Below are 12,450 nucleotides of genomic sequence, written 5' to 3' on the forward strand. Positions count from 1 at the left end.
AACCATTACTTGTTTGGCTGAAAAGTACGATTAGGCTGTATAGTTCTTTTTTTATTATTAGCATTCGCTATGTCTTCCTTCTTATACTGCAATGTTTGGTTTTCTCTCGGTCTGATTGAGACTACAATTCCCAGGCAGCATTGCGACCAGGGAGCGGGGTGGGCATCGACGCCCGCACATTGGGCGGGGCCAGTGGATACACGTCACCCGGCGAGCTCGCACGGGGTAGAAGTTTGACAGGAGCTCGAGCTGCGGCGGGGCTCCTTCAGCATTCGCGAACAAGCCGGGCCCTTTCTGTCGTTCTGGACACGGTCCGCCCTCCTCAAACGACACCTGTGGCGACCCTTTTTGGGGTGGGTTATTTTCTTTTCGGCTCAATCCTGTGAGGGGCTACGTCGCCGAGGGAGGAACTATGTCTCGCAAACCCGAGGATATCAACAGGCTCACGGAGAACACCTATAAGGTGAGGACCCCCACCCAAAAAGTAGCCTTCAAACTAAAGTATACATGTTTTAAAAACTACGTTATTAATTATATGCAATGGCTGGCGTCGTTCCTAATTTATCACTTTGGATAGTGGTACAGGTGAGTTGCGGCAGGTGAGGCTCACCTGAAGAGGTCTGATTGATAAGGTGTAGTCTTGAGTAAATTCGCTTGAGACATCATTTTTGCCTCACAGAAAGCGGGTTAACTATTTTTAAATCGTTTTTCTTTCTTGGGGGCAATGAAATGGATTGGTCATAAAAGGGCTGGGCATCGCTTCCACTGCACCTACCTGTTTAGTCACCTTTTAAAATGGGTGTGTTTGCGGACGTGGAGAGGCAGCAGGAGTGACTTATTATGTCGCAGATGACTGTTTTTCTTGAAAGTTTTCCGAAGCGAATCCTTTAAAATGTCTTGTCCGTAATAGGCTTTATGGGGCGTGTAAAAACTGTAATTGGGGTTTTAAGAAGTCTTGGGTTCGTGTAATCCCCAATAATTTAATTTCAACAGAAATTAAAGCCTTCCTCTCCAAAGATGTGGGGGGGAAACACTACTTTTAACTGTGAATTACATATCGGATTGTGCAGTTCACTAGTTCTTACAATTTTAGGTGGAAATCAAAAGTGCCTGTAAAGATCTGTAATTGGTATTTAAGGCTGTCTCTTGGATATCTGAATTGGAAATTTGTGCGTAGATTTGTGAGATTCTGGGCTGTCGTGCATGACTGGGCTCCACCAGCAGACTTGCTTGTTGCTTTAGATGTCTATAATGTATTTCACACCTCCATAACCCCCAGTGTCTCACACCCAATGAAGTTCTTTTGTTGTCATGTAAAACACACAGCAAGGTCCTACTATGTTATTGTATTCAATTAATCTATTCATAATTGTGTTAACTGAAGGTTAAATATTAACCAGACACCAAAGATAATTGCAGAGTTTCTATTCATTTCTCTTCCCCACATAAATACAAAAGGTTCCGCAGATGCTAGAAATCCAGAGTAACACACACAATGCTGGAACAACTCAGCAAATGAGGCAGAAACTACAGAGGGGGGGAAAAGACAATTGACATTTTGGGTTGAGAGCCTTCATCTGGACTGGAAAGGAAAGGGAAAGAAACCTGAGTAAGAAGATGGGGGCAGGGGGAGGAATACAGGTTGGCAGGTGATGGGTGAAGCCAGGTGAAGGGGCAGGTAGGTGGGGGAGGGGGATGAAGTGAAAAGCTGGGTGGTGATGAGTGGAAAGGTACAAGACTGAAGAAGGAATCTGTTAGGAGAGGACAGTGGACCACGGGGGGGGGGAAGAAGAGTACCAGAGGGAGGTGAAGAAAAAAGGGGAACCAGAAGGAGGATAAATTTATGGAAGTTGGAGAAATCAACATTATGTCAGGTTGGGGGCTACCTTGATGGAATATGAAGTGTTGCTCCTCCAACCTGAGAGTGGCCTTATTATCTCAGTAGAGAAGGCCATGAACTGTCGGAATGGGAAGTAGAATTAAAATGGGAGGCCACCAGGAATACTTTACCTGTTGTGGCAGATGGAGCGAAGATGGTGGAATCTATGTCGGTCAGCCCCCCACACAGACCTTTATCTGCTGAGTTCCACTAACAGATTGTTTGTTACACCAGGGATAGCTCCCCTGTTCTTTCCCAAAAATTGTAACAAAGTGCTTCTTGCATATGGGGCTATTAATTAGCAGACTGTTCATCCTTCAGAAATGCATAAAATCTAGGATTTGAACCGACAAAGGGACTGCCATTTAGACATGACTGCCAGCCATTAATGCCCTGATACTTGCCTACTTAAAAATCAAAAATTATATTGTTTGAGCTTCAAAGCTCATACTGACAGACTTAGCAAATTAGCTTTAAGTTATTTTGGCTCCACTAAAAAAGATACAATGGAGCTGATGGATTGAAGTAGCCTTTGGATTCTACACTTTTGTGAATATTTTACATTTTCCAAGACACACTATTCTAGTTTGAACCGTAAGCGGGTCATATATTTATAGAGATTAACTCTCCAAGGACATGGAGATCTGCCTATTCCATTATTTTCGTACAGTGGCAGTGAAGTTTTGCAATTGACTGAATTGATATCAGCAGCCTGCTTTTGCTTTGTAAATAGTGCTCTGTAGCATATTGACACAGCATACTAGAGCTGTCCAGTATACAGAAGGGCATTGTGGGAAGCTAAGCTAATAAAAATTGCTTTATGGTGTATAGTCCCAGTACCAACTAGTGTTTCAAGTTGAGGTATGAGTAGAGAGTATTGGAAGGACAGTGACTGTTTAAAGATGTTTGCCGTCTGAATGCAACTACTATAATTAACTATGTAGATAATTCAGGAGCTAATGTTGACCTTTGTTACCAGTTATTTATTTCCCATTTGGGAAAACTGGTATAAATAGCAACAACAGGATTTCACTGTGCTCTTGCTCTCTTTCTCTCTTCACTTTCCAATGGTACCACTTTCTGTGATCCATCATCCCTCCTCACTTATTCCTTCCTGGCAGTTTGTACTTTTCCCTGCAACTGGAGGTGGGGGGGGGGGGTGTTAAATACAACAATCACCACTATCTAGAACTTATCAGCTCTTCTAGGTGAGGCAACTATTTTCATACGCCATCTCGAAACTTGCATTGTGTATTCATTGTTGTCCAGGCAGCACGATAGCATAGCAGTTAGTGCAGCACTTTACAGTGCCAGTGATCACCACTCGAGATTCAATTCTCACTGCTGTCTGTTAAGGAGTTTGTACATTCTCTGTATGATCACCTGGGTTTCCCCAGGATTCTGCAGTTTCCTCCCACATTCCAAAGATGTAGAGGTTAGGATTACTAATTTTGGGCACGATATGTGATGCTGTAAGTCTGGCAACACTTGCGGGCTACCCCCAGCATATTCTTGGACTGTGTTGGTCGTAGCCACAAATGACAAATTTCATGTTTTGATACGCATGTGACAAGTAAAGCTTATCTATCTATAATGCGGAGGGACCAAACATTTCAACTCCCCTTCCCTTTCCCACACAACTTGACTGTTCTCTGCCTTCTCCACTGGCATGTTGAGGCCAAATCTAAACTGAATGAACAAGACCTCGTATTCCACTTGGGAAGCCTACAATCCAATAGCATGAATATTAAATTTTCCAAATTCAGGTATCCCACTCACCTGCTTTTCCAGACTAACCCAGTTTCAAGAAATGGCATTTTGGAAGTTGCCTCATTGGACTGAAGCTTTAGGGAATGGAAATCAAACCTCAGACAGGTGCAAGCTTGGTTGAATTGCTTCCTCGTTTGTTTTTATTACTCAAATAGTGTTGCAGCATGGAATTTGCAAAATGTTTTTGGCTGAAACATTCTGTGGGCACAGATTCAATAGATAACAAGAGTTTCGGAGTATAATTTTTTTTGAACATTGATCTCTCCTTTATAATACATCTATTACACTCATTGCTCCAATAAAATGGCACTGCGATTATTGAATTGATGAAGGTTCCTCTTGATCACACAATCTATGTCATGGTGATCTTGCACCTTATTGCCTGCATTGCACTTTATTTGTAGCTGTTACAGTTCATTATGCATTCTGTTATTGTTTTACCTCTGTGCACTGTGCTTTCACTGTAGCTCAGTACATGTAACAATAAATTAATTCCAATGAATACGTTTCTTTCGAGACCATTGTAGGTCTTTAAGAGTGGCTAATATGGAAATTTTAAACTTGCATTGGTATTACATTACAATGTGTCAAACATCTAAAAAATTGTAATAAGTCTGAGATATTTAAACTTTGTAATAGATTGTGGTGTTATTTTGCTTTGTTAATCAAATGCTTGGGTTCAATTATGGCTAATACTGAAAACTGCAAAGTATCAAGTGCATTTATAGGTGAAATGTAGTTGCTTAACACGTGTGCATTTTCATGATTTTTTTTGTTTCATAGTGCTGCTAGACCTGTTCCCATTTATAAACTTCCTTTTCAGATTCAAATTTATTACAATCAAAGCCATGCAAATGTCACCCACTTTGTAAGTGAGCTCTGTGATGATTCTCACTGAGGGATTTTGGAACAGCTTCTTCCCCTCTGCCATCAGATGTCTAAACTGCCCATGAACACTGCCTCAGTATTTCCTCTTTTGTGCTATTTTATTTATTTTTTTTGGAACTTGCAGTAATTTTTGTCTTGCACTATACTGCTGCAACTGCAAAAACAACACATCTTGACATGTGTCAGTGATCATGAACCTGATTGAGTGTTGATAATTATTATTTTAATTATTCTAATGGTCTTTTCTGTCTTCCTCAGACTGTAATGGAACAGTTTAATCCAGGATTACGGAATCTTGTAAATCTGGGCAAAAATTATGAAAAAGCTGTTGGTGGTAAGTGTATAGTTTAACTATTTCTGATGGTTCATTTAGGTGTGCTATTTACTTCACTTTGGTCAGTTCCTAGCACCAGAAGGAGGAATCTGTAATTCCAGGAAATGCAGCTCTTCTCAAATAGTGATCTTCCTGTAGATACTTGATATTTTACATGTACTACAAGTGGAAAGGAATTCTGACCTGTACAATGTTCAATCTGTCCAGAATGTGGATTTTCTCCTTCCAGGCATATGAGCTCATACAGTATCAGATATTTTTGACGTTCATAAACTGTCACATGTTTTTGAGTTATTAATCCCTTGAAATAGGTAAATTACCAAATGTTAAGATCTTGATCTTTGTATCAGTTTTGAGAAAGGTTGCATAAATGTTGCAACTGACATTCTTCATGAACTATCAATTGGTGCATCAGTTTTGGAAGCTTGTAATTTAAATATGTTGTGATACTGTATGACAAGGAGAAATAATAGCTATGTGTGGCGCAAAACTGGAGGTCAGAAGGCACAAATTGCCCTTTTCCATTGTTGAGGAAAAGAGGAATGAAAGGATTGAGTTAATCAAGCGGCTAGCAACATGATGTTAGCCATCATGTAAATAGTTTCTGGGAACCAAATTGGCTTCTAACAAGTGCTTTTTAAATCGTATCATTAGACCAAAAAAAACACAATGCTGGAGGAATTCAGCAGGTCGGCCAGCATCTATGGTGCGGAGTAACCAATCGACATTTCATTCGAGACCCTTCAGACAAAAGGTCAACTGTTCATTCCTCTTCATAGATGCTGCCTGACTTGCTGAGTTCCTCCAGCATTTGTGTGTTGCACTGGGTTTCCAGGATCTGAAAAATCTCTTGTGTTCATGACCAAATGAACACTCACAATGCAATAGAAAACTGATTATATTGGAACAAGGTTGAGTGAAAGGACGTGGACGCAGCAGGGAGAAAACTGTTCCAGACAAGATAAACAGTAGAAGGCATGTAAGTGGATGTAAAACAGAAACCAACATTAAGGCAAGAGGTATAAATGCACCAGAACTATGTACAAGCTTTCATCTTGCATTCATGTAAATAGATGTATGGGTTACCACGACCCTGTTACAGCTTGGGATGTCAGAGTTGAGTTTCGATGTCCTCTGTAAGAAAGTTCTTCCTGTGTGCGCGTGGATTTCTGTGTTCTAGTTTCCTCCCACAGTCCAAAGGTGTACTGGTTAGTAGGTTAATTGGTCATTGTAAGTTGTCCTGTGATTAGGCTAGGGTTAAATCAGTAGGTTGTTGGGGGGCATGGCTTGGTGGGCTGGAAGGGCCTGTTCTGTACTGTATCTCTAAATAAAAATAAAACAATGTGAATGTAAGAGGTCTGATTGGAACTGAAAAGGCTGGGTTCATTTTCTTTGGAGCAGACAATCTGATGGGGAGCCTAAGATATTCAAAAGGATGAGGTGCATAGATAGGGTACACTGTGAGAAGCTTTCTTCTTAACTGAGGTGAGTCTGTGGTGGCCAGTGCTATCATGTTTGCTGTTGTGTGCTGGGGCAGCAGGCTGAGGGTAGCAGACACCAACAGAATCAACAAACTCATTGGTATGGCCAGTGATGTTGTGGGGATGGAACTGGACTCTCTGACGGTGGTGTCTGAAAAGAGGATGCTGTCCAAGTTGCATGCCATCTTGGACAATGTCTCCCGTCTACTGCATAATGTACTGGTTGGGCACAGGAGTACATTCAGCCAGAGACTCATTCCACCGAGACGCAACACTGAGTGTCATAGGAAGTCATTCCTGCCTGTGGCCATCAAACTTCACAACTCCTCCCTTGGAGGGTCAGACACCCTGAGCCAATAGGCTGGTCCTGCACTTATTTCCTGGCATGATTTACATATTACTATTTAATTATTTATGGTGCAACTGTAACGAAAACCAATTTTCCTCGGGATCAATAAAGTATGACTATGAGGTATCCAGAAGTAGAATGTAGCTAAGGTAAGGGGAAGCAGTCTTAGAGGGGAAATGAAGAATTTTTTTGACCAAAAGTTAGTTAAAATGTAGAATGCCATGGCGAAGGGTGTGAAGTAGTTGTAGTTGTGCACTTCCATGCACAACCATTATGTACTTCAAACCTGCTTTCCTCATCCTTCTCATAATAACCAACCCTTGATTATGCTGTCTTTACTACTTGCCTGCCCACCTCCATACTTGTTTCCCCTCCAAAATCATTGAATGAGTTCCTGCCAGTCTAAGCCATGCCAGTCTTGAGTGATTCTGTTTGAATATCTTGCCATTCTATCACAATAGCCTTCACAAAACTTGTAATTTAGCATTTTCTGGTTTGTATTTTTTTCATCTACTGAACGTGGATGTTGTGGGCCTGTCCCTAATCCTGATTACCCCTGTAGGTAGTGATTTGCTTACTAAGCCCATCACCCCTCCTGGGGCATAGACCGCTGACAGGAGCTCACCAGGGTCCTCGGTCCCCGCTGGCCTTTCAAGCTGTCCCCAGGTGTAGCCCATCTTTTTGGTGTATTGTTCCTCTCTCAGAGATGATGTCTTTGAATTGCTGTAGCTCTGCTACCCCCATGCCCAACCCTCCTCCTTTCACAGCCAGGCTTGGAACTATACGTGGAGTTGAGAAGGCAGTGAGCCATGCCTTGAATTGCTGCTTTTTCTGGTAAAGGTGCACCACTGTGTTCTTGTGGAATGGTGTTCCAAATGTAGATATAATTACGATAAAGGACTGGTAATGCAATTTCAGGTCAGGGTTGTTTGTAACTTGAAAGAAAGCCTGCAAGTGACGGTGGTCCAATATACCTGTTGCCTTAGCATTTGGTAGCAAAAACTCTAAATTTTGGAGGTGCATTTGAAGTATTTAGGTGAGTAACTGCAATGCTTTTGTAGATGTTATGACTGCAGATGTGTTGTGGTGGAGCTATTGTTTTAGAGTGGTGGGCTGTTTTGAACTGGAGAGTGTGAAGTTTCCTAAACATTATTGAAACTAAATTTATCTGGGCAAGTGAAGAGCAACACACTTTTGGCTTCTAGGAAGTAGAAAGGCTTTGGACTATCAGGAAGCAAATCACTAGCTTGCTCTTGTAGCTGCAGTATTCAAATAACAGCTGCAATTCACTTTCAGGCCAGTGGGTACACCCCAGGATGTTGATGCTGGCTTTTGTTTACTTAGGTCTCTCCTAGCTCCACAGAATCTATTTCCCATTTGGTGTTTACAGTCCTGGCAGCTGATGTTGAGCCTGGCCATTGGTGCTATAATTGACTCCAAGGTGAGCTTCTAACCACACTTCCACTCCATTATTTGCACTATCTACTTCCAACATGAAACCCGCTTCAAATTTCCTTTTGAAAAATTTAGCGTCCAGACTTGAATTCACTTTGCATTCATCTAAAACTCTGCTGTTTTAATTTGCTCTAGATCTTTTCACTTGTTGCTTCTGTACTTTCTGGCCCCAAAATGTAGTCTGTTTTAAAATGGGCCAAGTTCCATGTATTTGTAATTTCTTCTAGCCCCATAACATTCGAAGATTCCTATGCACTCAATTTCTGGCCTCTTAATAATCTGAGTTTAATTGTTTCACCTTGGCTCAGTCCCTTCATTTGGACCCACAATTTTGCAATTCCTTCTCCCTAACCCCATCCAAACACTCAGCCAAAACCCATTTTTTCACTTTCTCTGAAGGGAAGGACATGATTTATTTGCATTTAGAAAGCTTGTGTGTAGGGAAATCATGTCTCATGAATTTGGTTGAGGTTTTTGAAGAAGCGATGAAGTGGATTATGCAGAGCAGAATGATAGATGTTGTCTCATAAAATTCAACAAGGCCTTTGACAAGGTCTTGCATATAGTATGCTGTTCATGGGATTCAGTACAAGATAGAAAATTAAATACAGAATTGGCTTAGTTGTAGGCAAAGAGGATGGTAGTGGAGCTTGATTTTTTTTTCCAGATTGGAGACCTGTGACCAGCAATCTGCCATGGGTATCAGTGCTAGATCCACTGTTGTTGTTTCATTGGTATTAACTTGTATGATAATATGGATGCCCATATTTAATAAGTTTGCAGACGACACCAAAATTGGTGGCATACCTGGCAGTGAAGAAGGTTTTTCAAGGGTGTAGATCAACTGGGAAAGCAGGGAAAGCAGGCAAAGCAGTGGCAGAAGGAAGGGCACCATGACAGTGTAGCGGTTAGAGTGATGCTATTACAGCTCAGGGCATTGGAGTTTGGAGTTCAATTCCAGCACCACCTGTAAGAAGTTTGTACATTCTTCCTTTGAGTGTATGGGTTTACTCCTGGTGCTCAGGTTTCCTCACAGTACAAAGAACTGCCAGTTAGTAGGTTAATTGGTCATTGTAAGTTGTTCCGTGATTAGGCTAGGTGGGTTGCTGGGTGGTGGCAGTGTGGATCATTGGGTTGGAAGGGCCTAGTTCCGCATTATTTTCTCTAAATGAAAAAAGAAATAAATTTAATGCCTACAATTTTAGAGTGATCTGGTTAGGGAAGTTAAACATGCACAGGTTTTTGGGAGCCTTCTTGAATGGAGGGACTTTGGGATGCATGGTTTCCTGAGAATGGGAATACGGGCAGAATGTTGAGGAAATGTATGGCATGCTTGCCTTCTTTGGCTGAATCATTGAATATAAGAGTTGGGGTGTCATGTTATACCTGTATAAAACTGCACACAACACTTGGACAGTGTGTGCATTTGTCGTCATCATACAACAGGACGAATATTAAGCCAGAGAGGATGTAGAAAAGATTCAGGAGGATTTGCCCAGCTTGCAGGGCTTGAGTTATCAGGAGGTTGGTTAGAAAAGGCTGATATTCCTTGGAGCAAAGGAAACTAAAAAGATATGAAATTGTATATAAAATGTATGTGAAATTGAGAGGCAGAGATGGGATAGGTACCAGTGTCTATTTTCTGTGGTAAGGGTGTCTAAAACTCAAGGTCATAGATTTTGGCAGGAGACTTGAGGGGGACCTAAGTGGTAAAATGTTCACACAATAGTTGGCACTTAGAATGAGTTGCCAGAGGTGGTGGTGGCAGGAGCAGTAACAATATTTTAAAAAAGCATTTGCACAGGTATTTGAATGAGCAAGGCAGAGGTATCTGGGATTAATGCAGGCAATTGGGATTAGTATAGATGAGCACAGTGGTCAGCAGAGCCATGTTGGGACGAAGGGCCTTTTTCTGTGCTGTAAAACTCTTGATGCTATGATGTCCTGAGATAACAAATGTTACCAATTACGTTCAATGTATTTCTTGTCTTTACTAATTTCTTGAATTGTACTATTTGTTCAATTTGGTACCTTTCGTTCTATGCTGTTCTATATATTAAGTGACGCATGCCTTCATACTGTTTCTGACCACAACAGTGGTTTCCATTTCAAAATCAACCACAGCCTATGGATAAACTTAAAACAATGTTGAATTGTTTAATCTCATTATCCACTATATAGGAATTGGATAACTGCAGATATTATCCAACATTGCAAACGTTTGAAGGATTAACTAATTTAGTTGAGTATATTTCAGAGAATTGCTCTTTTGTTAGTCCAATAAATTGGGTTCAAATGATGAATCTTTTGTTCCTGTGTTCTTTCACCTATGGCACAATTTTATTACTACAGCATCATGTACTGTAAGCTAACTTTAAAATTCTTTTTGCTGATTTACTTTCTTCCCAGGACTTCTTAAAAGTAAGATGAACTGAAGGAAAATTGCTTACCAAATAGAAAACCAACTCTAAGACAGGGTATATAGAAATTGTTTGAGAACCTCGTTGAACTCAGTGCTAAGTGTTTAATATGGTTGACAACTGCATATTCTCAAAGCGGAACTTGCATGCTTTTATGAAGTCAATCATATATAATACATTTGTATATAATTAATAGATGTATTGACTAAGCTCTCTGGGAATTTGTAAATTAAAGGATAGTGAAGCTCATTGAATCATCATAATAAAGAGAAGTTCTAACAAAGGAGGAAGCCAATTGTCTGTTTAGAAATTCCAGATCTCATCATGTAGCATTCAGGCCACATCTAAATACTTTGAATTGTAATGAGGGTTTCTGTCTCTACCACTTTCAAGGATTAAATTCCCAACCCCATCATCTTCTGAGTAAAATGTATTTCTTCATCTTATAATTTTCTGCAAATTACTTTAAACATGTGACCTCTAATTTGAGCTGTCCGTCTATATTCTTTTTTCAGTATATCTTAATTAGATCTTCCCTCAGCCTTTTTTCCAAACAGAACAACTCCAGCTTAAGTAATGAGAGTGAGACACAAGGAGATAGTAACAGAAGGGATGAAAATGGTGGAAGCAGAGGAAAATTCAAACATTTCAGGTTTTGCAGAATTCACTCTATTTTCATATACTATTAGGTTCTTCAGTTATTTTTCCATTTTTCTCCTAGTTCCAATAATGCTCAAAGTTCAAAATAAATTTATTATCAAAGAACATGTATCACCATATACAACCCTGAGATTAGTTGTCTTGTGGGCATACTCAGCAAATCCAATAACCATAAAAGAATCAATGAAAGACCACACCAACACACGGGGTAGGCAATCAATGTGCAAAAGATTTTAAAAAATTGCAAGTACAAGAGAAAAATAATAAATAAGCAATAAATATCAAGCGCATGAGATGAAGAGTCCTCGAAAGTGAGTCCAAAGATTGTGGGAGTAGTTCAATGATGGGGCACATTAAGTTGAGTGAAGTTATCCCCTCTAGTTCAAGAGCTGGATGGTTGAGGAGTAATAACTGTTAGTGAATCTGGTGGTGTGGGTCCTGAGGCTCCTATACCTGCTTCCTGATAGCAGTGAAAAGAGAGCACGGCTTGGATGGTGGGGGCTGTTGATGATGGATGTTTTCCTGTGACAGCATTCCATGTAGATGTGCTTATTGGTGGGGAGGGCTCTACCTGTGATGGTTTGGGCTGTATCCACTACTTTTATAGGATTTTCCCTTCAAAGGCATTGAAGTTTCCATTCTAAGCTGTGATGCAGTCAGTCAGTATACTCTCCACTACACATCTATAGGAGTTTGTCAAAGTTTTAGATGTTATGCCAGATATTCGCAAACTCGGAAGAAAGTCAAGGCACTGCTGTACTTTCTTCATATTAGCACTTATGAGCTGTACCCAGGACATGTTCTCTGAAGTCATAACACTCAGGAATTTAAAGTTGCTGACCCTCTGCACCTCTGATTTCTCCCAGTGAGGGCTGGCTCATCCTCCTGAAGTCAATAATCAGCTCTTTGGTCTTACTGACATTGAGTAAAATGTTGTTGTTGTGGCACCACTCAGCCAGATTTTCAATTTCCCTCCTATATACTGATTCGTTACCACCTCTGATTCCGCCAACAGCAGTGTCAGCAAACTTAAATGTGCCATTGGAGGTGTGCTTAGCTACACAGTTTTAAGTGTAAAGTGACTGCAAGCTTTCAGTACATTGCTTAAAAAAATTGAGAATTTTACTGGGGAGTTCCTTTTTGTTAGGGATGTCATGACTGAAACTGCTTATTAAAATGTTGCTCCTGATTGCAGAGTATTAAGAGTTGACCAC

At 40.6% G+C, this 12,450-nt stretch overlaps 1 protein-coding gene across 3 annotated transcripts in view; it reads left to right on the plus strand.

Moving 5' to 3' along the window:
• Positions 1–227: 227 nt before the first annotated feature.
• Positions 228–12,450, plus strand: part of LOC140203191 (BAR/IMD domain-containing adapter protein 2-like 1) — a 148,658-nt gene continuing 136,435 nt past the window's right edge. For all 3 annotated transcript variants that reach the window (XM_072269115.1, XM_072269116.1, XM_072269117.1), the window contains exons 1-2: positions 228–463; positions 4,796–4,871. In XM_072269115.1, the coding sequence (XP_072125216.1) occupies positions 413–463; positions 4,796–4,871 (127 nt within the window). In that variant the 5' untranslated portion in view covers positions 228–412. The remainder of the gene's footprint in view (positions 464–4,795; positions 4,872–12,450) is intronic.

This window comes from Mobula birostris, chromosome 9 (genome assembly GCF_030028105.1).
Source record: "Mobula birostris isolate sMobBir1 chromosome 9, sMobBir1.hap1, whole genome shotgun sequence".
NCBI lineage: Eukaryota > Metazoa > Chordata > Chondrichthyes > Myliobatiformes > Myliobatidae > Mobula > Mobula birostris.